This window comes from Silurus meridionalis, chromosome 11 (genome assembly GCF_014805685.1).
Source record: "Silurus meridionalis isolate SWU-2019-XX chromosome 11, ASM1480568v1, whole genome shotgun sequence".
NCBI lineage: Eukaryota > Metazoa > Chordata > Actinopteri > Siluriformes > Siluridae > Silurus > Silurus meridionalis.
Window position 1 is genome coordinate 18,557,364 of NC_060894.1, and position 26,125 is coordinate 18,583,488.

Genomic DNA, 26,125 nt, shown 5'->3' on the forward strand with positions numbered 1-26,125 from the left:
TTTAACAGATTTTCATTCATGTTCACATCCACACATACTGTACAGTGACATATCATTTTCCTCACTGTTTACATTATCATGCCTATCAAGTTTATCATGAATATCATCACACTTACCAGCACACTAAAGAAGTTATCCCACACTTTTTTTTTTATTTTAACATAGTGCCTGCTGTTTGTCTGTACAAATACATTATAGGTTCTGAATGTTGCTTTTCTTAATTTCAAATGAATAATTCTTCTATGTTTCTATCATTGCACAAGATGGTAGATTTTGAATGGGAAGGTGGAATTACACCAAGCTAGGTACAGTATATATTTAACCCAAGAATCATATCTGAATGGTATATCTACTATGTAGTATATAGCTTATTTATTTTTGTCTAATGGTTTATGATGGTTTATTGTTAGCAATTATTGTTGATAATTGCTAACAATATATATATATATATATATATATATATATATATATATATATATATATATGTATATATATATATATACACGATTGAATTGAATACATGATTGAAATGTATATATACAAATTTATTGTGCATTTAGCAAAAATATATACTTTTTTGGATATATTTAGTTGCCATTTATCAAACTTAACCAGTGTTGTTTAGTTGTTGATCTCTGTAATATGAACTTGTATGTGCATGTTCTGTGAACAGTTTCTGCATTTACAGTTTTGGTGAATAAATAATAAAAGACTTAGTTCGCTAGGGTTAAATGTCTACTCTGTTGATTCTGTTTGAAGCTGGTCTCTTGCAGTGAGATGTTAAAAGGCTCCAGCATCGTTTGACCTTAACGAATCCTCTGGTAACAGAAGCTTTTATGCAATGGTGGAAGACACACCCCCACTGTTTGTGTGTGTAGGAAAGGAAAGAAAAATGATGTGCTGCATCTTGACTCTTAAAAATGTTCAGGGTGCAGTTTTCATCTTATTTTCTGTGCATAAGACAATCATTTTGCTTTATTTTATACTTCCCTTTTAGTGTTATTTTCTTCTTTAGATATAAGCAGTCAGTGAGTGTGCAGGACTGATGGGTAGGAAAGTTTTCTATTACTGTTTTTCTGTCAGGGGAGTGAACAAATGGCTGGCAGGTATTGTATTCTCTTATTCTGTGTTACTGGGCACACAGTGTTCGCTATGTAAGTTGATATTGCACTAGTAAGGATCTAGTCATGAGTGTCGTGAGATATAAAGGTGACTCTTTTATTCACTTTGTACTGTTGCTATGATTCTTGTCAGGCTGTAAGACACCTACAATATATATATTTTTGTAATTCATTTTATTTCCTTCTACATTTTGAACGGATTTCATAACTTGGCCTAAATAAAAATATTTATATTAGTGGAGTTCTTTTTAATTTGACAATGTCCTAAAAATGTCTGTTTTTCCAATGGATGATAAATAATTCAAACAAAGGCGCATATGTGTATGTGTGGGAAACCGGAAAAGGTTAACATTCTAGTTTTTTGTCTCCAAATTGTTCAAGAAAACTATTATTATTTTCTGCTGGATCAACTGCACCAACCTTTTTCTTTCTCTGCCTGACTGAATAATTAGCTAATATCGGTCAAATTATTGACAAAAATTGTTGGACGGGTTTTTAAAATTCATCAATATTAATCAATATTAAAAACAATATAAATATATCATTTAGTGGTGATTTAGCACATATATATATATAGCACTAATTTGGGTTTTTTTGACACTATTGAAAAGTTAACACAACACAACATGGCATATTGACAATTTTTAAATGGCATTTTCGAGATCTTGAAATTGTAATGTGTGCAGATAATGTGCTTTCATTAGGCCAATTTGTGTTTTAAATAAATATATTTAATTAATCTGTGCTAGTCATAGTTGTGCCCTATGTCTGCCCTTATGCATTATAATACACTTTATGTTGATAATGCACTTAGGCAAAACAGGCATTATGAACATTACAGTATTACAAGACATTTGTGCACATTTGTTTACTTTTTGAGGTATCAACCATTTGCAGGCTGAAGCCTTTGATACTGTAGTCTGGGTAAATGTACTGATGGACAATTGACAAAAAAATAACTTTAGATTTCAAGTAGCACAATTGACGGATTATTGTGCTTGTGCTAATTAGCACGGTTATTTAAAAAAAAGTTTGCATTCTAAAGTTCTGTGGCACAGCATCGCCACTGATACAGTAGGTGGATTTTCTCTTATATTCACACACCCAGACATTAAAAAATGGCCTTGAGTCAAGGTGATACAATTTTGATTGATTTTCAAGGAAGTGTGTGTTTCAGAGTGTGCACAGATCGTCTACATGTGCTCACACACCATTGGGCCCGACAGTCATTCTATAAAGATATTGACTGTCTGTTAACTAAAACTCCCAGGTGGCTTTGTGGCTATCATTCATAAAATAAAAACCGAAGTGGAGAAGACCATGGTGAAGAGTCTGGTGATGGATATCTTTATTGGACACGAGTTTCATTTAAATGACTTTTTTAAAATACGAATATGGGTTTAAGTTTTAATCACATTAGCACTTCTTCATGTCTAGAGTAAATGAGTATTTATGCTGTCCAAGCCCAACCTTTCCAATTGCCAAGCTATGATTGAGTGCACAGTGAAATGTAGCGGTTCAGCATATTACATCTCAGAGAAATCATCTGGAAGAGAGAACAAACCGGTGAGGTATAAGAATAGTGAAGGAGTGAAAAGAGTAAGAAATCATGCTGCAAGCGATGAAAAGTGAGGAAAATATTTGTGTGAGGATTGCCAGTTTTAATGGGATTGCCAGTTTTAATGTTCAATGAGAATGGAAATGTTATCACACACTTGGTTGTGTGAGCCATTGTTAGTTATGAGAGCAGATGGTTCTTCAAGGGCAACACCTCAATCGCCCCAACCCCCCACACACAAACGCACACACACACACACACACACACACACATGCACAAGCTCACACAAGGCAGCTCAGTCAACACTGCATTTTTATATCGTCCTATCAGAATCATAGTGCTAAGTGTTACATGCCCATGTTAAATATCAGAAGTCGATTATAAGATTCTCACTATAGTGAGTCACTTAATTCATGGTGCATGGTGGTCTATTGGAAATGCTGCTCAGCAACAGCCTGTGTGAAGTGGAATCCTTTTGAAAAATCATAAACTTGCTAAATAATTACTTTCCTCCAATTCCTGGGCTGTAAGCAAATTTTAACAGCCTTTGGAGCCTATAGCTAACTTCACACACACATATACACACACAAACACACACACACACACACACACACACACACACACACACACACACACACACACTGCCTGAAATGTGAAAATCCAGAGTTCTACAACTTTAAAAGCCAAAATATATTTTGCGCAGGTGTTTCTACTGCGCTTCTATATTAAAGTTTTAGTCCGAAATGAACGGGCTTCATGAGAGAGTCTCCCACATGCTGAAGATGTTGCCCACCTGCACAAATAAATCATATGGTGCTGAAATGCTGGTCCTCTTCAACTCCCTCTTATCGATAGCTGTAATAAAATTTTATTGAAATTCCATCTAAGCTCTAATGATGCCAAAGTCCATCCATATAGTGAAATATCAGATCTCACTGCTCCAGTTTAAACAGCGACTGGATACCAATCTGAGTCCACTTGTCAAACATGTCCTGCTTGTATGTTTTAAAGTCTTGCATGACTAGTCATCCTCAATTCCTTCTCCTCTTTACATACATTACTTTTGTGTGGGTCTGTGAATTGTTGCAGTTTGGGTATCGGCATGCTTTTTCAAATTATATTGGGATTAAGAAATACATATAAAGTAGATTAATCATATATTATAGAAATTCTCACCACTAGAAGTTCACTGATCCCTGCTTTCCTTTTTACTCATCACTTGGGATTGTAAACAATAATTACGCTATCCAAAATGAATAATTGCTAGACGAATAGGAATGTCACTAGGAATGCCCATATTTTACAGTTGAGTGCGATGTAAGATAATATCCTCCACCAGCTGAGCCGTGAGTTATTTGTACTCACTTCTCAGATGAGAAAAAAGGCTTCTCATCTGAAATATAATTCACAAGGTGATGGACGTACCAAACGTTATCCTTTAGGAGCTTTGAAGATAAGCGACACATTGTTGCCAATCTCTTGGTTTAGTTAGGTAACCAGTTTTAATATAGTCCTACTTTTTCTGTAGAGAATTAGCCTAGAATTAAGTAGGTATATTCTCCACTTGGTTGAGTGTTGTATGTTCAGTGGCTAAAACCAGCTGTGGAGTGGTAGCCTTTCAATTGCAAGTATGTTAGTCAACTATCCTCTGTTAAACAGTTATGGTTATTTCTATTTGTTGTTCTGTATGCAGGTCTACACTGGATTAATGTAGATTGCTACAAAATGCAAGAGTATCATGTATATATCTCAAGAGTATGTACTATTTTCTTCTAAAAATTATTTTTTGTAATAAAGATTTTTCACCATTCAGACCCCCACAGCTTTTGTGCTTAACCCCTTGCATGTCAGCTGTTTTTATGCCAGTTGCAAAGCCACTGACGATACCCCGTTCTGCTGCTTCCTCAATTTGTACCACTGAGACTGTCCGTCTCTGTCAGTCTGCCAGAGCGGAGCTGTGCTATACTCCGGTGGATCTACACTTTTTGTCTCTAAGAATGTTACCTTGACATGTATTGTTTCTCCCGCCATATTTTTTCCCCCAATTCTCTGGCATATGAGTTTCACCTGCTAAGTGTCCTAAACATGCTCCTTTCTGTTATGTTACAAGTAACAAACTATGTGTATTTGAGTGCAACATTTACTAAGATTGTGCTTTAAAATGAAAGAGTGATTAAGCAAGAGAAAAGATTGTAAGCCATATTAGAAATATAGTTTATACAAATCTTCAAAACAATCAAAGTAAAGTCCACTCTTCAGTTACCTAATGCTTCAAGTAGCAATGTCTGAGACAGTGAGTATAATGAGCATCCATGGCCCAGAAGGCATTTTCAAAGTTTTACAGTTTTTAAAGTGAACAGATTTATAATGATCTGCAAATTATATGTTTCCTTACCCAAAAATCTCAGTTTTTTTTACAGCCAATATATCTTATAGTTTATAGCTTAATGTTCAACTTTTGGAAACCTACACAAGTAGGCCATTGGCTTGCTAAGCAAGCCAGATTAGCTAGCAAATTTGTAAATGTTTGCAAGATGAAAGATTTGTAATAAACTTCCATGTTTGGTAGCAATCACCTGTTGAGTTAGTAAATATGGGAGTGGTAGCTCCAGTGGTTAAGGCGCTAGATTACTGATCGGAAGGTCGGGGGTTCAAGCCCTGGTATTGCCAAGTTGCCACTCTTGGGCCCTTGAGCAAGGCCCTTAACCCTCTGTGCTCCAGGGGTGCTGTATCATGGCTGACCCTGTGCTCTGACCCCAGTTTCCAAGCAAAACTGGGATATGCGAAGAAACATTTCACTGTGCTGTAATATATATGTAACAAATAAAGGCTATAAAAAGAAATATATATATATATATATATATATATATATATATATATATATATATATATATATTTAAGTGTTACTTTAGCCCAATAGATAACTATGTAGTTAAAAAATATTAGCAAATTAAGATGTAAGCTATCAAACTTAGCATTCTACTAAAACTTCTAGAGCATTTAGCCAAGTTAGTTATTCAGCTACATTTACTTTACTTACATACAGTCAAGTTGGTTATTGTTATTGTAATAATTGTTAAAAAAAAGATTTTCAGAACTGTTGTGCCAATTGTAGTTTTAATACATAAAAAAAAGTTATGCAAGTGAATCATTAATACACCACCAGTACTTTTACTCAGTTCAATGTGTTTTGTATAGGGTCCATTATTTGGCTTTTAGCTTACTGTGAAGGAACATTGGCACCATAAAGTATGTGAGCTGTTTATGGAGTTTTTCAGCGGCATTCCAATCCTATATTTCTGTCTTTTTTTACTCAATTTCTCTTTAATTTGATGATTCTGCTTATACCTTTAATAAAAATGACTACTTGGTTGTCTGTCAGTTTGCCCTGACTTGGACCGAAGTATTTGATTGACATTCTGGGGGGCTTGATGCTCTCCTTTCCACTCTACTGGCTGGTGTTGACATGTGGCAGTAGATGGATTGCTTTGCATAATCTTTACAGTCCTGCAGCCACTGTCATTGCAAGATGGGCGTTGGCTTGATGGTTCATGGTTAATAATGCATTGCAGCCTATTTCATTATGGTGGCACTTCTGTGGTGTGTTTGCCATACTGGAATACTCGCTGTGTTGAAAAAAAGAATTACAGATTCTCTTTGAAAGTCTGGCCAGTTTTCATTTGTTTTATTTGTCAGTTGTATCTTAAATCTCCTCTTTCCTTCTCTTGTTTTATTGACTTTCTTACCATAATTTTTTCTTTCTTTTACCCTTTAGTTGCTGCTTTCTCTCACAGTCTATATCCTCTTCATAGACTATTTATCCCTGTAGCCCTCTTCTTTCTTGTCTCTGTATAGCAACTTCTCATAATTTCTTCTACAACGGTTTACATTTACATCATGACACCCCTCATCCTCACCCCACCACAAAACCTCATCTTTCTCTTTCTTTCCCCTTCCCCCTCCGTCCCGCTCCCAAGATACTGCTTTCTTTTGTTCTGCCACCCTGTGTGTTCTCTAAATGCTTCTACCTGAGACAAAAAATGCTGATGGCTTAATTTCCTTCTCTGATTTCCATGAAATCAAATTACATGTTTTTGATTTCCTTAAAATGCCATCTTTTCGAGTCAGAAACAGAATCGTGTGTGTTTACTCAGTTGTGCATTTGTCTTCGTTATAAGGAAAATGTCAACACTGCATTTATTAGAAGTAAAGTCATCTCTGCAGTTGGTTCTCTTCAGAACTTGTATTCTTCAAGTGTATAAGTACACATGTGTGTATAAGTTTAAGGTTAATTAAGGATTTCATTTTCTCTTCTAGGAGAAAGAGGTTGGCTCTTTGTGGTACTGTTTGTTATGTGTGCCAACATTTATTAAGCCACTGGCTGGTGCACAGCTCTTTACACATTTACATATTGTGCATAATTTGGAGTGTGTAATTGGGAAATATTATGACAGGAAATTAAACTCTTGTCTCAAGATCACAGAACTCATATGCCAGATAACTAGATGGCAGCTCATTTTGTGTTCGAACAATCATCCCTTATTCTTCCTGCAGTGTTCTAGAGGGGTGTGCTTGTTGTCCTTGGTGTTCTGTATACAGTATTTCTCTATCATTTATATACTTACACAGAATATTTCTGTGCCACCAATGCTCTTTGCCTCAGTGTTCAGTTCCAGAAGGTGACACATGCTGATGTTTTAAAAGGATACATCCTACCTAGTAGCATGGGCTGACATGGCATTGGTACACCTGCTTTATTTTCTTGATTTTGAGTAACCAGCAGGTCAAGGTGATCCTCTCCTTCTCCTTAATCTTGCTAGGAAACCTGCTGCCATGGTGATGTATAATAAAGACATCAGAGCAGCACCATGACACAAAAGCAGCTGCAATTTATTACAAATATTGAGGCTTACTTCAGACAGGGTACAAGCTAGGTAGGGTAACAGAGGTTACTGAGGTGCACTGTATGATTTCAAGAGCAAAAATGCTAATCAAACAAGAAAAGAAAAGGCTAGATGCTTGCTTAGATGAAAGCTATGGAGTTACTGACACTAAAAGCAGGTTTAAGGAAATCATGATCAGACTGCTTGCCTTTTATTGTTAATAATGTGCTAAGAGATTTGTTTTTTTGTTTGGTAATAGGTCCAGGCAGTGTCACCGACGACCCCCCTTTCCACAGGGTGATTACAGCTTCATGTGGAGAGGGGCAGAGAGTGCCATGCCGCAGCAGCCCACAGCCCCCCAGCACTCCTGTTCCCACCCGCCGCCCACTGCTACCTCCTCCACCAGGCTCCCCAGTCGGTAAGAACATAAAAAGAGTCTGAGAATCTATTATTTTCCACGATATTATGATGAAAAAAGAAATCCACACAACCAGACTTACTTCAGTTTATCCAATGAACAGACCTCCACTCCAAATCTATACTAAAGCAATAGTGTATCATTGTTTCAAGATAAAGCCCTAACCACTGTATAAGGTCAACAAAGTTTCCCTGCGGATGGGAGATTTTAAAACCCATGGGAGCTTCTGTTATTGAGGCACATCATTGTCACTAAGTGTCAAGCTGAGGAGTAAGGACAGATTGTCAAGCATGAATAATGACTTCAGTGACCACAGCAACCATGATGTCATTAATCTAGCAGGCATTGAAGTGGGAGGAATAAACAATGGTGTATACCTGCTGGGCTGTGAAGCGTTAATTTTCCACAACTAAAGAGATTAAATCTGGGCCAACACGTTATCTCCTTTTTAATCATCTTTAGACTGTAATTCGCAAGTCTATCAGCTGTTTCTCAAAAGCATTTTAATTCAATACAATATTAATTCCTGAAACTGCACTCACAAAGCAGCCTTATAGACATTTGGCAATATAGAAGATTTATATTTAGATCCCTAATGAGCAAGCCAGAGGTGGCATTGAAGGGTAAAAATGCCCCTAAGGAAGATAACCCTTAGGGAAAACACTCAGATGCAAAATCTGAGCTCCATCCTCTTCTGGGTGACACCAAGTAGTAGGACTACAAATCAGTCTATAGTAGGGGACTAAAAGCTAATAGAATTGTGTTAAAAGCACGTTTTCCATGGGTCTCACAATCTCTATTATTACAGCAGCGATTCTTAAGTCTACATTCATAAGGTAAGATGAAAAAAATGAGTCATGGGTATACATTGTTTTTTGGAAATGTAAAACCAAGAGTATCCATCTGGGACCATCCACAGCAGTGGTGATGAAGTTAAAAGTAAAGAAACCTCCAGAGAATCAGAAGTAGAGCATCAGGATGAATCAGACAGGTCCCAGGGTGAGAGGACCAGGAGAAGTGTGTCAGGATCAGGCATCGGCAACACACCAGGCAACAGGGGTATATGCAAAGCATGCCAGAGAATGTTTATCTAACTTTCAACATCATGTCACAGAATGTGCAAGTAGAACCGATTCTGAAATTGACAGAAGCAGAGAAGAGCTGGTAGACTACATATGATCTAATGAACATTGATCCAACTAGAACCTGTAAATAAAGTGAAAGATATTTTTATGACAGGTTGTTTACACACTATCTTCACCAAAAAAAATGGTCATCTACATATTTCTGATATACTAAAATTGCCTGCATTAGTTGTTAAGCAATCCATCTTTGTCATATTTTCATATAAAATGATTATTAAGCTTGCATGCAATCTTGGAATCAAATGTGTATAGAATATACACTGATTAGGCATGACATTATGAACACTTGCCTAATATCGTTTTGGTCCCCCTTTTGCTGCCAAAACAGTCCTGACCCATCGAGCATCAACATCAACTTTGAGGACAAAATGTTCACTTGCTTTTCTACATTATGAGCAATGACATACAAAAGTCTTCGATAGCAAAAACATGACCTGGATCCTATACTTTTAACAGGCTTGTGCCACTCTCACTCTTCAGCTCATAAATATTTAAACACAGTTTCCTCTTCCTTCAGTGCATGTAGCCATATAGGAGCATAAAGTCAGGTCTGCTGAGGGCTGCCAAAGCTACTAACCCAGTGGGAGTCTTAAAATGGGTTTAAATCTTAGCAGGAGCTCCTGTTGGTGGCTTTTGGCAATAATTAGTACAGAACTCTTTTAAAGTCTCTAGTATAGACAATGCTTCTAAAAAAGGACAGAATGAAGTAATTGCTCTAGTACTTAAATTCACACCGGTTTCTTGCCTCAAGTGTTGGGATTTATTTTGAGAGGATGGTGTGGAGTATACATGATGACGTTAGGGGTTTGGGAGCATCTGGATTTAGTGCTATCGCACCTGGGGGCCTAGTTGTGTGGTTGTTTACTTCATGTAGAGATGTGTTCGGAGTTTTAGGACCCAAAATTAGATGGTTTATATGATGCTTTATTATACTGTGGTTATTATTATTATTAATTGTTAATAATGACTAGATCAGTATCATCACAAGTATCTTGTAAAATAATATTATTAGATTTATTTGAACTTGAATTCAGTTTAAATTTAATGATAAAGGGTACTAGGAAATGCCACACTGCATTTCGTTTGATGCAATTTCATAGGAGATTTTGTGGAATCGGCACAACGAGTGCAGGTAGAGAGACGCATTAGGGTGCACTAGTGTGTGTCAGGGTCATAGCGTGTCATTCCAGCTAGGCTATGGTATTAAAGAAGCGTGAGACTGGCTCATTTAGTGCCTGACTGCACCTTATTGAAATTGATCTTTCTCCATGGTATCACAGCCAACAAGTAACCCATAGAAGGAGATAAAAAAGGAAGCATGTTTATAGAACTATAGCTCTCTGACACATTTACTGTATGTGGCCAGTATAGCATAGTACCCTCTTCTGTCACTAATTGCATTTCACTAATTATTCATTTACTGTTTACTGTTTATGTATAATTAGGTTCTCGCAAAGACTTTCAAAAGACTTCTGAAGGCTCTCATTCGGCACTCTCGTCCCCAAAGCGTCTGGCTGTTGTTTCACCCAAACCTCAATCACCAGGTAAGAAAAGATGTTTTACAGTAGCAACTTCATCATTCAACTTTTTCTGTGATCAGCATTTGATATTAAATGATATCTTGCCAGGATATGTTTGACAATAAAAAGGATTGATTAAAGGAAGAATATTTTAATAAACTCAAATCAGATTTCCAATGAAAATGTACATTTCACAAGAAGTACATAAAATTGCTGATTAAAGACTTTATGCCTTATGTAGATTACAGGTAACAAACCTAACAAAAAATATATTACATGCATCATAGATCATTCTGCATACTCTCTTTAAATGACCAAACTATTAAGTCAAGATAATGATTTCTGGCTAAATAATTAACAATAGGCCTTAAAACTCCTACCTAGAAGCAGTAGTTCAATCTCTGTTTCATCAGACTAAAGAATTATGGTATGAGAGTTCTTCATGTGCCTTCTGGCAAACTCTAAGCGTGCTGTCAGGTGCCTTTTACTGAGGAGTGGCTTCCGTCTGGCCACTCTACCATACAGGCCGGATTGGTCGAGTGCTGCAGAGATGGTTATTCTCCTGTAAGGTTCCTCTCTTCACAGAGATACACAGAGTGATCATTGGGTTCTTGGTCACCTCCCTGACAAAGACACTTCTCCCCTGATTGTGACCTGCTCTAGGAAAAGTCCTGGTGGTTCCAAACTTCTTTCACTTATGGATGACGGTGACCACTGTGCTCACTGAGACCTTCAATGCTGTAGAATTTATTCTTTACCATTCCCCAGATCTGTGTCTCGAAACAATCCTGTCTCGGAGGTCTACAGACAATTCCTTGGACTTCATGGCTCGGTTTGTGCTCTGACATGCACTGTTAACTGTGGGACCTTTTATATACAGCTGTGTGCCTTTCCAACTCGTCCACATTTGTGTACTGCTCTGAGAATATGGCTTACTCATCCAGTTACAGTATCTGGAGCAGAGAGGAGCTTTTCAAAGCTGAACCAAATCAATTCGACTTTTGAGGGAGAATTGGGTCATGGTGTGTTTAACATAGGGCATCATTCAAGCTAGAACCACCATTGCCAGGTTGATGGTATCTACTTAGCACAAACATACAGTTTAGCATCAGTTCAACATCAAGCATTTTGGGAGGAATACATGATGAAAGAAACTCCTGACTCAGCAACTGTGGCCAAGTTATTGAAAAGAAGGTTTTGGGTTTGTGATCATTTTAACAGATATCAATCAGTGGTTGTCTCATTAATATCATTCCATTAATAGTTTGGTGTGCTGAGAGCAACATAAGAGTCTTTTCACTTAAACTGAGATGATTAAGCTAAGAGTCTTGTGATATCGATTATTAGACATTATAGCCATAATACATCATAGTACTTTGGATACTTAAGTACATTTGAAGGCAAATACCTTTGTACGTTTACTCAAGTGAAAGTTTAAAGGGAGAATTTTTACTTTTACTGGAGTCATAGTTTACTATAATCTACTTTTACTCAAGTACATGCTTTGTGTATTTCGTCCACCACTGCATGTTACTATAGGGGTGTGTACATTATATTTGAGGGGATTTATTCTATTATAAAGTATATATTAAAGAGATTTTAGATGGGTTCTGTTCCTTGAAATCTACTGTAGCTGCGGTATGATCCTGATTCTGCACATTTACATACATATACATACCATTAAGTGCTACTTGTGTTTGTATATTACAATAAATTAGTGTATAAATCTGTAAAAGTGAAAACACATACAGTAACATACAATAGGCTGACCTGCAGATGAACCTACAGATGATTTCTTTCTCTCTCTCTTTGTCATTCTCTCTCCCATGAGTGGCATCTCTTTGCTTAAAAGCTTCTGTCACCTCTGAGTTGTGAGAAACATTCTCTACCCTTTTATTAGACCTGCTTTAATACCAAGACTTTTCTTCTGTTGTCATAGCGATGTCTCCATGTCTATAGGGAAAACCATTCTGGTTGCGTGAATCACATACACATGCATTTGGTCATGTGTGTGTATGAACAATGTGGTGGATGTGGGTGTGTGAGTAATTAGCGATTTAAAAACATGATCTCTCTGGCAGCACTTTATGTCTCTCTGACTTGTGCTCCTGTAATCGGTCAGCATGTTTATCAGTCAGTAAAAAAGTAATTGAAAAAAAAAAGCTGCTAGACAGATTTCTTGCTGCCTGCTCTTAGCTGAACAGACAGAAATCAGTGATGTCACAAAATTGCCTTTGTGTCATTTAGCATTTTGGACACACACACACGTCACAATAGGGGTTTGTACAGTATATTCTCTGTTTTGAACTTGTTTTGATTGCAGCTTGCTGGTATCTACTTATCACCAACATACAGTTCAGCATCAGTTTAACAGCAACCAGAACATTTTGAGAGGAATACTGTAACTGTACCACATGGTTTGTGTAATTCATCCCCCACTGCTCATATCTAACAAACGAAAAAAAGCTGTGTTAAACTGAACTCATCAGGTCCTCAGAGAGAAACCCAGTTTATGATCTGTGACACTTCTTTTAACTTCTGCATGAAACCCGGTCTTTTTTTCTCCAGTTCTGCAGAGACAGAGGGCAGCAGCAGCACGAGTCCCTGGAGTTCCTGGGGGTTCAAGCGTGCCAGTTACAGGACGCAGCGTGTCCCCAAGCTTGGAAAAGAAAAAAGAAGAGGCACAGAGAAAGGAAAAAGAGCGAGAGGAGCAGGAGAAGCGAGAAGAGGAGGTGTTGCAGCTGCAGTCTCAATGCAAGGAGCAGAATGAACAACTTCTGGCTCTCCGGGCTGAGCTGAAAAAGACCATGTTGAGTTTGGATGTCTTGGCAATCTGCAGCCAGCACTTCTGTCTGAAGGTATTGAGAGTAGAATTCAGCATGAAAAGTAACGAACTCAGTAAATTAGATGAATTATTTATTGTATAAGCATGTCATTTTGTCTGGGTTGTATGCTGCAGTGGCATTGTACAGTTTTTAAGAGAGCTCTTCGGTATATAATAATAGTACAAATAATGCTTGCACAAAGGCGGTTTGTTATATTAAGGTCAGATATTCTTCCAGACATTATTAGAAACAAAATGGTAAACCTGTTCTCCACTATATCTTTAAGTATCTTGCTCAGTTTAGACTGCACACAAATTTAGCTCAAATTATTTGTTTTAACATTGAAATAAACTCCCTGTAAAGAATATCAAAAACTTACTTTGCTAAGCAGATAATATTTTCAATAAAAAAATCTGATTTGAACTCAATTTGGCAGAATCCATATAGGCTGACTTTTACAAAGTGCCCCCTGGTGTCAACAAAGGATAGTGCAGTTTGAATAATTTAGTTCTTCCTTAGCTCTTTGTATTGTTTTTTCCGAGGTGTTGATCCTCAAGAGCCACATATTTGATTCAGCTCATAAGATAATTGTTAAGAGTTTCACGGACTTATTTGATGTGATAGATAAAGAAAAACTCATCTCTGAAAGTATGTGCCTTTACAGTGTCCTTATAATTAATTTTTCAACAATTTTTATTTTTTTTGCTAATGAGGTGCCTTATTAAGTAAGATGGCAGACATGTCAATATAAACACACACACACACACACACACACACACACACACACACACACCAGCAGATCTAGGTAGACATACACACTGACAATTTATATTTCTAATTCACTAGAGCATCATACTAAACAATTATAAATGCATATAACTATTAAGTAATTAGGCCATTTCCATATGACCAAAAATAAGAATAAAATTAAACTCTTGCCAAATATTGGTGTAGATAATAATGAAGGTATATTTTGTGACAAACATTTTTAATGTGAAGTAATCAAGACTAATTAGTTTTTTTTTTTACAAAAAATATTATAATATATTATATATTTACATATATAGATTAGATGCTACACATATATTTGCATATTTATCAGAACTTTGCACAATTCTATCATTTATATCATCTATCTATCTATCTATCTATCTATCTATCTATCTATCTATCTGTCTATCTGTCTGTCTGTCTGTCTGTCTGTCTGTCTGTCTGTCTGTCTGTCTGTTTGTCTGTCTGTCTGTCTGTCTGTCTAGTGTATAGTACAGTAAATATTGTATAATGAAATATACTTAAAATATGCTTTCATTGTTCAGGCCATGACACTATAGTAATCAACTGGAAAGTGAGTAGGTGTTGCTCAGGATGATAAGATATGTTGAGGTGTTTGTTTGCATTCCAGAGTGAAAATGCTGAGCAGAAGGAGAAGGAGTTGTCTCTGGAGCTCTGCCAGATTCAGGAGGAAGTGGGTAAGGTCTGCCTAATTATAAAAAAAAAAACCCACACCTGTACCTTTAATCGTTTGTAAACATATGTGAGTTAAAACCTTTGACCTCGTTGAACTTTGGACTCGCTGAAAAAGAAGCTGATGGAAAGATGAGTATAATGATAGAGGTGACTTTAAAGATAGCATAGTTTGAATCAATATTCTTGTCACCATTACAGTATGAAACAAAAAATACATAAATATGGTAAGCAGCCTCACTTTTATTATCAGGATAGAAAAAGGTTTGACATTTGATAAAACATAAAAAAATACATATCTGCCTTTAGATTCTCAAAACATACAATTTTGTATTATTCATAAATTTACCCTCTTAAATTCATGACTGTTCTTATGAATTGTTATGAATGTTTGAAGAGATTTGATGGGTGGGGTTTCATATGCCTGGGGCACTGTAGTCCATATGTGGGACTGTAGTCCATATGTGGGCCAAGCAAAGTAGCTGATCAACTAAACACTCAAAAATACTGTAGCAGAACTGATTTTCATTGAAAAACTGTTCGCACAAAAGTGACTCATCTAAAAATGTTCTTAGGGGTCACCATAGCTGATAATCATCTCCATGTCACCCTGTCCTCTGCATCTGCATCTTTTAAACCAACCACCTGCATGTTTTCCCTCACATCTTACTCCTACTGACTTTCATTCCACTTCTCTCCAGCATGTACCTCCACTTCTCCAGGCTCATTCCAACCTCCCTACTCTCGCCAAAAATCATAATATCACAGAAATTACCATGTTATTTACCACTTTCCTGGTCTGAAACAGGATTTGTTAAATAAAAAGAAAACATGCTTTCTCATGGCCACAGTTTGCACGGCAACACGATGGGAGCTTCTACAGCAGGAAAAGTCTGCACTGGAGCAGAGTTTCAATCTGCAGCTGAAAGAGCTCCAGGAGCAGCAGGAGGCTGAGCTCGCCACTCTGGAGGAAGAACTCAGAACACGGCATGCCTCCGACACAGACCACTTGAGAGCCGAGCACCAGTCACACGTGGAGGAACTGCGAACCCAGCAACAGGAGCAGGTGTGTGCGGGTGCGGGTGTGTAAGGCCACCAGTACAGCTGTTTAACCCTTTCATTGTCAACATAGTATTTATGGAAATAAAAACGAGATTTAGGGGAGGTTCAAGCCCCGGTATTTCTAAGCTACCAGTCTTGGGGGCCGTGTGAAAGACTCGTAACCCTTTGGCTCCAGGAGTACTGTAAGATGGCTGACCCTGCACTTTGATCCCCGTTTCCTACATTGCTGGGATATGTGACGAAATAACAATTTCCCCATGGGATTTATAAAGTATTGTAACAAAAAAAAAAAAAAAATTGCCCCTAATCAGGAGTTCCCACTTTATAACTGAAATACAGTGCATGTTTTTAGCCCTTCTTATCTTTAGGTGAATAAGCCCTGAACAATATCATCGTAAGATGGAATGTAATAATTGGAAATCAGTTTCTGTTATGAGACATTCGGACTTAAAAAAAATGTAAAGAAAGCTTTTGGGAGGTATGCAGTTCTAAGCAGTTCTCCAGCCAAAGAATTTGGCCTTAAAATGCTGATCCTGTTTTATTTTATTTTTTGCCTTCTCCCAAAGGAAAGGGCACAGCTAATAATAGAAAAGGAAAATGTACATCACACACACTATATATACTGTATATACTTTTTTTTTTGGCTGGGCAGTGTGTATATATATACCCATGGGGGCAGTACTCTGGGGCTGCTGCAGTTGGCCAGGTCTCAGTTCAGCAACATTATGTACCCAAAGAATGAGGTCAGCTGACTACTTGAATATGCTGAATGACCAGGTTATTCCATTAATGTTTTTTTTTCTTTCCTGATGTTCATTCTTTATGTTAAGTTTGGTTTCACATTTGCATAAAGCATCCATTATTGTCCATGGCCATGTTGATTTAAGTATTAAAAACTTGAAAAGTATTAATTTAAGGTACCTTTAGAACAGAAAAAAATGTGTGATAAGGTTGAGATTAATCGTTTTCACTAATCGAGTTCACTCATGTCAACTAAGTCAAGTCAAGTCAAGTCAAGTCAAGTCGGCTTTATTGTCATTTCAACCATACACAGTACAATACACAGTAAAACTAAACAAGGTTTCCCCAAGATCAAGGTGCTACAGCAACAACATAAATTAGCAAAAAGGAATACAAGGAACACAGAAGTACACATTAGTCTAAACAAACAACACAAAGTGCTAATGTGCAACATTATGTGCAAAAAACCCAAAAAGCACAAGAGACAACACAGGGAAAAACAGTAACATAGTAGTGCTGACCAGTACAGTTGGTTGTGTGAGAAGGATTGTCCATATACAGGAAGAACGTGAGGTTGTGTGCAAAAAAACACTACAGAGGTTGTGCAAAAGGGATTGTCCATATACAAATCAAGAAAAATACTGTACATGTAAACATTTGGCTGGATGTAAATTTTTCTTTCATCAGAAGTGTGCAAACAGCAGTTTGTGCAGGTATTTTTTTATTGTTTTTTTTTTTGTTGTTGTTGATTTTGTTTGTGTATCAGTGCAGTTCCTTTATGTTGAGAAGTCGAATGGCTTGTGGGAAAAACTGTTTGGATGTGAGAGTCCGAATGATCATGTACCTTTTTCCAAATGGCAGGAGAGTAAAGAGTGTGTGAGGGTGTGTGTGTGGCCACAATGCTGGTGGCTTTACGGATGCAGCATGTGGTATACATGTCCATGATGGAAGGAAGAAAAACCCTGATGATCTTCTCAGCCGTTCTCACTGTCCTCTGTAGGGTCTTCCGATCCGAGATGGTACAGTTCCCAAACATGAAGGGTCTTTATGTGTTTCATGACGAGCCTTTCGAAGCACTTCATGATGATAGGAATAAATACAAAGAGACAGTAGTCATTGAGGCAGGACACAGATGGTTTCTTCGGCATGGGGACAATGGCTGTTGTCTTGAAGCACTTTGGGACAACAGCGCTGCTCAGAGAGGTGTTGAACATGTCGGTGAGAACATTTGCCAGTTGGTCTGCACATCCTATGAGCACTCCGCCAGGAATTTTGTCTGGTCTTGCAGCTTTACATGAGTTGACTCTGCTTCGAGCTTTCCTCAAGTCAGCATTGGAGAGACAAAGTACCTGGTTGTTGGGAGGAAGGATGGTCTTTGTTCTGCTCTTCCAAACAGGCGTAGAAGCTGTTCAGCTCGTTTGGAAGGGAGCCATTGTGCGCTTAATCACAATTAAATATTCTAATAGATTGACAGTCCTAATATATATATATATATATATATAACACCAGTTCTCAGGACTAAAGTCTTTTTTTTTGCAGATTGAAGAGTTAACTGCTCAGCATGAGTCAACCTTAGATGACCTAAGAACCATGCACAACATGACCATGTCAAGTCTGCAGGAGGAACATGCCAGGGCCATGAGAGGTGTGTATGTTCATATGTGTTTACCACATTTACTTGCATTAGTTGTTGTTCAGTAATTTTTTTTGTGTAATTTTACTTTTTAAAATAGTTTTTAAAATCTATAATTTTACTTTTACTAAAGTATGTTTTGTTTGACGTATTGTAATTACTTACGTACTTGTTTACATGTGTTTAAGTACAACTTTATTGAAATAAGAGTACTTTTACTTGGTGTTTACAAATGTAGGCAGAATACCATAATACTTTTGTTTCGTCTTGTATTATGTTCTGATTTCAGACCTAAGGAAAGCCCATGAAAAACAGAAAGCTACTCTACAGAATGATTTTGAAACACATAAACGCGCCCTTCAGGTAAGGCCTCATGCAGTTAAACGACAAGCTTTCGATTTTTTACATAAATATTAGATCGATTAATATAGTGACATCATGGCATTAAGACAGGTTGGCCTCGAACAGAAACCATTTCAGGTGTTTACTCTGAAATGTGCATGTGTTTTAGGATCAAGTTGACATGCTGACATTTCAAAACCGAGCCTTACAAGACAAAGCCAAACGCTTTGAAGAGGCACTAAGGAAGAGTGCAGATGAGCAGATATTGGTACATTTTATTTGCAAAATGTTACATTTAAATCATTTGGGTGTGTTTATAATTGGGTTTATTCATCTGTTTTTAGGATGCTCTCGCCCCATACCAGCACATTGAGCAAGACCTTAAGAGTCTGAAGGAGGTTCTTGAGATGAAAAACCAGCAGATACATGACCAGGAGAGGAAGATCTGTCACCTGGAGAAAGTGGTAAGTTCTGAAGTAAAATTCCTATATCAGCCCATTTCTATGTTGATCTCTTAGGAAGGTCAGGGGGTTTAGTTTATGCTGTGAGGATATGCAGATTTAAAAGGTTGTGATGGCACAAATAACACTTCTCTAATAACAGTGTTCTATGAAACAGTGGATGTGAATGAAGTGTGTAAGAATTTAATGGGGAGCCCTGTGGTTATCTGATCATTTGAGCAGGCCCAAAAGAACATATATCTGGAGGAGAAGGTGCAGGTTCTCCAACAGCAAAATGAGGATCTGAAGGCCCGCATTGACTGCAAAGTTGCCCTGTCGAGGTAATCCTCACCAGGTTTCCTTTTTTTTTGTAGAAAGCTCCTTTTTCAATAATCAAGCATGCATTTTTTTGTAATAGATTCTAAAACAATTAGTACATAAATGCAAAAGCTTGTAGCAACCACTGATGCGATGCGATATGATTCACCACTATTATGATGCAGTGTGATCTGATTTCGATTTGATTAAATACAATGTGCTTCAATGCAATACGATGCAATGGAAAAAATATGATGCTATGCAATTCAATATGGTACAGATAGTTATATGGTACTTTTATTTATTTGGTTCAGACAGACAACAAATAAAAAATATACTTAAGTGCCTTCTAGCTTATAACGCATGGTCCTTTCACAAACAGGCCTTTCCAGTGCAAAAAAAAGACCAAAGATTATGTAAATAAAAACTAGACGTTATTTTTCCTGTTCTGTCTGCAGGAAGATGCAGCTCTACCTCTGCCATGTTAATCTGTATTCTATGTGACTATCAGGACACGCCTCGTTTTTCGTAGTGTTGTGATACATTATATTTACATAGTAACAATACGCTGCTGAGACAGCGCGGAGAAATCTATCTACATATAAAATATTGGTCATAAATGATTGGTCACTTTGGAACTAATACAATTATATTGCATCTACTAATGATTATTTAAAAATAAATCGTTTTTTACGATGCAAATATGTTAAAAAAGGATGCATTGCGATACAAATGCAAACTTCTATCCGATGAATTTGTTTTTAATTTGACGCATCACATCGTTAACTTTTATGCCGATGCACCAAAGCGAATACGTGAATCTTACCTTCTCTAATATGTGGTGTGATAACGAAAGAAATCACCTTCGACAACACAATTCCAAATGTGGATAATTGTGGATCTGTTTACATATCTACCTGAATTTAAATGGCTGAATACATTTACAGCTTTGAACATTTTATTACTCTGTAAATGTTGAAGGCTTCTTGTTAAAAAAAGTAGACAATGTTGTACACATGTGAGCTGAGAGAGAGAGAGAGAGAGAGAGAGAGAGAGAGAGAGAGAGAGAGAGAGAGAGAACATCAGAGTGATGAAATGTATTGTGTGATTGAGACTGTGTGTATGTGATGCCTATCCTAGGCAGCTTTCGGAGGAGAATGCTAACCTGCAGGAGCATGTCGAGAGAGAGTCCAATGAAAAGAAGCGCCTGAGCCGTAACAACGAAGAGCTGCTGTGGCTTCTGCAAACCAGTCCTCATCTCTCTCCATCCTCCTCCCCTAGCCACAGGGTGTTCTTCGCAGGGTTTGACAATCCCCCCTTCCCTGGTTCCCCCAGCCCTGGAACTCCCACACACTCTTATTCCTCTGGACCCTGCACTCCTGCACATAAAGTGAATTCTCCTGGCCCAGGTACTCCAACTCACAGAGCCTCGCCATCAGCCAGGAGCTCCCCAGCACGAGTCCCTAATGCCAAGACACTATCTAGATAAGCTCTCTGGCAACAACGAGCATATCAGCTGTTATTAATATTTCCTGTTACATCACTCCTTATTGTCTTTCAGTCTTTTTAAAGTGCTGTACTTGTGTGATGTTAAAGATTATTGTTGCTCAATGATTTTGACTAGAAAAACGTCTCCGTCTGAGTTAAGAGACCAGATAGAGGTTCTGACCCTGTCTGTTTCTTCTGAAAGTTTTTCAATATGTCAACTTTTAAACCAGTGTACATGCATCACTTCTGATTGTACTGATTGTTCTATAGCACTTTGCAGTGCATTTCAGTCCTACAGCCTGCTAATACTAAGGCAGGACACAGAGGGGCCAAGCATAACACTATACTACAGCTAAAAAAATGTTTAATCCAAACCCACACTTTCTCAGCTTTCTTAGTGATCAGCACACCAGCAGGTTATCAACAAAACAAGAACATTCTGTACGTTTTGATCTCAATATGTAATCATAGACTCTATCATTACTGTGCTTTTATATTAAGACTGTACAGTTTTGCATGGGTCATGGTTCAGGTCTCTGGCAGGCCTTAAAGTCTGGATGCACTGGTGGAGGAAAAGATGGAGTCTTAGGTGTCAATGTACAGTGCAAGTAGGCTAAATGTACCTTGCTGCCTTATTTCTATAGGCCTGTGCACCTGAAAACCCTAAAACCTGAGTCAGTCAATAGAACACTGGGTAATAATTCTGGTGCTGCATATGAAGCACATCTAAAAACCTTTACAAAAAGTAGTGCTCATATGCTTTCTATATAATTATTGCCTTTAAATACTATAATAAATCACTCAGTGTACCATCTAAAAATGCTGAAAAAGAAGCTGATGGAAAAACAAGTGAGCATAATGATAGTGATTGCAGATAACATGGTATGAAGCAATAGTCTTTTCAACAAAATGTTATAGTATGAAACAAACGTAAATATGGTAATCGACTTAGTTTCAGAAAAATGTTTAATATACAGTACACATTTGTTTACACATTTGACGTTTGTTAATACAATTTTGCTGAAAACCCTCTGTTGACGCTATACTGTATAATTGATTGGGTGGAGCTGATCATCTCTGGTCTGGCTGAAACGAAGCACATCTTCAAAACAGATCAATAAAAACAGAAGACAGGAAGAAAGACATTTCTGAAATAATGGATGGCTAAGCATTTGTTATTTCTATTCATCTTTTAATAACTTTCTTTCGGCTTCTCCCATTAGGGGTCGCCACAGCGGATCCTCCGCACGTTTGAATTGGGACATGTTTTTACCCTGGATGTCCTTCCTAACGCAACCCTCCCCATTTATCCGGGCTTGGGACCGGCACTGAAAGTGGCTGGGGTTGGTTCCCTGACCAGGGATTGAACGCGGGCCACAGTGGTGAGAGCGCCGCATCCTAACCACTAGACCACCAGGGACCTCCTATTCATCTTTAAATAACTTCCAAAAATTCCAACATCTCAAACATAAGGAGACAGACAAATACTTTAAAACATATAAATGTACATTCCCAGTCAGTTAAGGTCCCACAACAGCCAGTCAGAATGAACACTAGTATTATATTAAATATTCTTCATAACGCTTACTGCACTGAAATTAAAATGTTTTTGTATAATACTCAAAAATATGTTGATTTTACCCGTGGTGTATCCAGGTCTTCATATTGGCCTGCCGGAGGTCTATGACATCATGCTCCAACAAACAAACTTAGAATCTGAGGTTTTAGAACATTGTAACTGGTTGCCGTTTGTTTGCGTGATCATTGGAGGTCAACAGTTTGGCCTGGTAACGTCAATTTTGTTTAACCTCAAACAACCCAATAAGCTAATATTTAAACATTTTCTCTGGTCTTCCAGTCTTTTCTGTAATGGCTGCCTCTCAGGGTCATGACCCTAAGTCACCATGTACACATCTACTTTCTTACAGGCTGCACATAAGTTCTGTCTCTCGGTATGTGGTAACCACACCACACAGCACACAGGCAGCGCATAAAGACACTACAAGATTTTCATGTAAATGTTGCTATTAGTCATTTTTGATAGTAATATTTGTAGGGTGTTGTAATGGAATTTTGCTAATGTGCATGTGTTGTTTAAAGCCGTCCAGGCTTTCTTTTGTGAAATATTGGGATTGTAGTAAATACAGATACTAAGACTCTGGTCCAAAAGCTTCCATATACATAAAATTAGGAATGAACTACACTTCAGTAGTTACCCAAAAACACTTTTTATGTGTACTGCTGTTTTACCAACGAGACAGTAAACGTGTTGTTCTTCACTGGCGAAACACAGTCAATTGAGAATGACAGGCTAATTCATTTGTTTTTATTGTAATGTTGACCAGTTGAAGCTCTTTTTATCTGTACTTATATTAACCCTTATTATTAACTGTGTAGAGTAGCATTACTTATAGAAATGATCCTCTCTGAATAAATAGAACTAGAAGAGAATGTAGCCTAAAAATGTCTTAAAATGCCATTGTAACTTTATCTTTCAGGGATTTTTTTTAATAATGGTGGGTTTTTATTTATTTATAATGAAAAAGCATGTTTCATTAGATATAGAAATATACCCAGAATGTTTTTTAGTAATAACTTACTGACAATTGATTCACTATTGCCCTAGTCCATTTTTTTATAGCAATAAAATTCCAAGTAGTGATGAAAAGTAATTGAATATAATTCACGAAGACTGAGCAAATAATTCAACAAAATATTTCACAGTGGGAACTGTAAAGATTGTATTTCAAAACAGAACATTAAGCGAGAAAAAATAAATTCATCTATTCATTTTTTGATAACTGACACCACACAATTTTTAAAATTGGAATTTTTTTAAGATCCAGTGTTTGGTCATATATTTACCTGTTTCAAAGGTATTCCAGTTTCTGATATCAATTTTGATACTGCATTTAAAGAATGTTTACCGGTATTTTTTCTAGAATCTCAATGTCTGATGGTGCTTTTCATAGGTAAAATCAGAGGACAGCTAGCAAGAATGAAAAGCTGTTTCCTTTTTTGCTTTCTTAAAAACAGCGTACACTACTTATTATTTCTTAACAATGTTGATTTGTTGATAAGCACACTTTTTTGGGAATGGGAACGGCTTTGGTTAGAGAATATTTTTTTACCTTATATGGAAATTTTTTGAATTGTATTGGTTTTGCGTTTGAAATTGTACAACTGCATGTTGTATCGTGGCTTGACTTGTTCATTTTATTTTTACAATGTTTTGTCAGTAACGTAGTTTATCTCTGTTGTTAAAACCTGTTGTTTAAAATCCTCTGTTTTTTGCTAATACAACCCAGTTATCACAGATTACAAGGTTACATCAAACATTACAAAAGGACCTATAATTTTATCTATTAACATTACAGGTAGCATTTAAAAGACATTTCTGAAAACGGTTAAGTAAATTTCTTTCAAAATTTTGTATATTGAATGCAATATACTTTTTCTTACATAACAGCTGTTATACCAGCATATGGATTATTAAAAATCAATATTAGAAGACATAAAACAAGAACAGTTTAATCTAATAGACATTGGATTAATGTGCCTTTATTTACTGTCTCACAGCAAAAACAGAGGAGGTTTTTAACAGTGATATGACTGCAGTTCTTTGAATGTTTTATGATTATCACTGCTCATTAAGTTAATTTGTTTTCATTACTTCACACATATGAACATTCAGAGAATTTGTTCTGCCTCTTATATTGTAAGTCTCTCCAGAACCTAAACAACATATTTTAACTCTTGAATCAAAATGTTTTTTAGAGATCAGCTACATATTTCAAAATCTCTGTTTATGACTAGAAATTAATGAATGGTTCAGAATATCAGTATTGAACAAAGAAACATTTCTACCTTCAACACCAACAAGCTGTGATGTGAAATATATAAAATTAATATTACTCCAAAAAATTGTTCAAAACATCCTGATTTGCACTTTAGGAGCATACTACCATTGACATTTGAGCTTCAGCTAGACAAAACCTGGATATACGTTACATAATATTGTCTACAGTTATAAATGTTATTAAATATAAAATCCAAACGGAATGCTGTAAGTATTTTTTATTAATATTTTAACCCCTTAAACTCCAGGACATGTTAATTTGTACAAACGCACAATCCTAGCCCTCCTTATTAGTTTTACTAATTAATTCATAGTTCTTTAAAAAATTCAACTGATTATTACACTAAAAGTTTAAGGGGTTATGATTACCTCAGTTTCTGACTACTGACAACCTTTTGCTACTGCATCATGGGTAAAAACTGGATCAGGGACTGACGCTTTTCTACAGAACTGAAACTTAAATCTCATGAACAAAAACATCACTGCCCACAGACTCCATGTTTGTGGACAATCTTACCGTTTATGTACATAATATTTATCATCATAGGAATCAGCAGTGCATGTTTGTCTGCACAGATCATCTCACTTCTGTGTATGTGCTTTTTTTTCTTTTTTTGTATCTTTCTTTTGTGATAGTCAACACTGTAACTGTATCTGTAACTGTAGCTTAGTTACTAGTAATCTTAAGGAATGGAAAGTATTTATATCTAAAAGCATTTGTATGCACTTTTGGGATGGGTGGATATTAAATAAAATGGTACAGTAGTAAATCAGAAAGAGTTGGTGTGTGTTTATGGGGCCAGAAGCACAAATATGTGTGATGTACATTATTTTTATATATGCTATATAACACTAAGATATGCACACACACACACACACAAAAGCCAATTCAATGCTAAGAGCTTTAGAACAGAAACAATAGAAGAAACAAAAAAATATATAGAATATTATATTAATTAAGACCAGTGCAAGATGTTACAATATTAAATGTATTTTTGTGTCCATTATGGGAATCGAAACACAGTACATTCTGGCAACCAGTTTATGAATAAAGAAGTGAGTAATAGAATCTCATTTGCCAAAAACATTTTCCCTTGATATCTCTATATCTGTTCCTCACATTCTTAAGGGAGAGAGAAAGGAAAACAAATAATGGAACCAAGGATACCCTGTTAAAGAAAGAAGAAACATGAAATCTGTATAGAAAACACACATTACTTTCAGCTTTACATGTAAAAAATGATTTATTGCTTATAAATGTGTAATAAATTTTCAATGTATGTAGACGTCTTTTACTCATCCTTTATG

The 26,125-nt window shown here is 36.7% G+C and overlaps 1 protein-coding gene across 2 annotated transcripts in view; it reads left to right on the plus strand.

Moving 5' to 3' along the window:
- mtus2a (microtubule associated tumor suppressor candidate 2a) overlaps positions 1–26,020 on the plus strand; it is a 54,518-nt gene extending 28,498 nt beyond the window's left edge. Inside the window, exons 5-15 of one of the 2 annotated variants that reach the window (XM_046862072.1) lie at positions 7,822–7,980; positions 10,571–10,669; positions 13,214–13,503; positions 14,873–14,939; positions 15,786–16,000; positions 18,277–18,382; positions 18,660–18,733; positions 18,882–18,980; positions 19,057–19,176; positions 19,393–19,493; positions 20,611–26,020. In XM_046862072.1, the coding sequence (XP_046718028.1) occupies positions 7,822–7,980; positions 10,571–10,669; positions 13,214–13,503; positions 14,873–14,939; positions 15,786–16,000; positions 18,277–18,382; positions 18,660–18,733; positions 18,882–18,980; positions 19,057–19,176; positions 19,393–19,493; positions 20,611–20,959 (1,679 nt within the window). In that variant the 3' untranslated portion in view covers positions 20,960–26,020. The remainder of the gene's footprint in view (positions 1–7,821; positions 7,981–10,570; positions 10,670–13,213; positions 13,504–14,872; positions 14,940–15,785; positions 16,001–18,276; positions 18,383–18,659; positions 18,734–18,881; positions 18,981–19,056; positions 19,177–19,392; positions 19,494–20,610) is intronic. The other variant, XM_046862074.1, reaches the window with a different exon arrangement.
- The last annotated feature ends 105 nt before the right edge of the window (positions 26,021–26,125 follow it).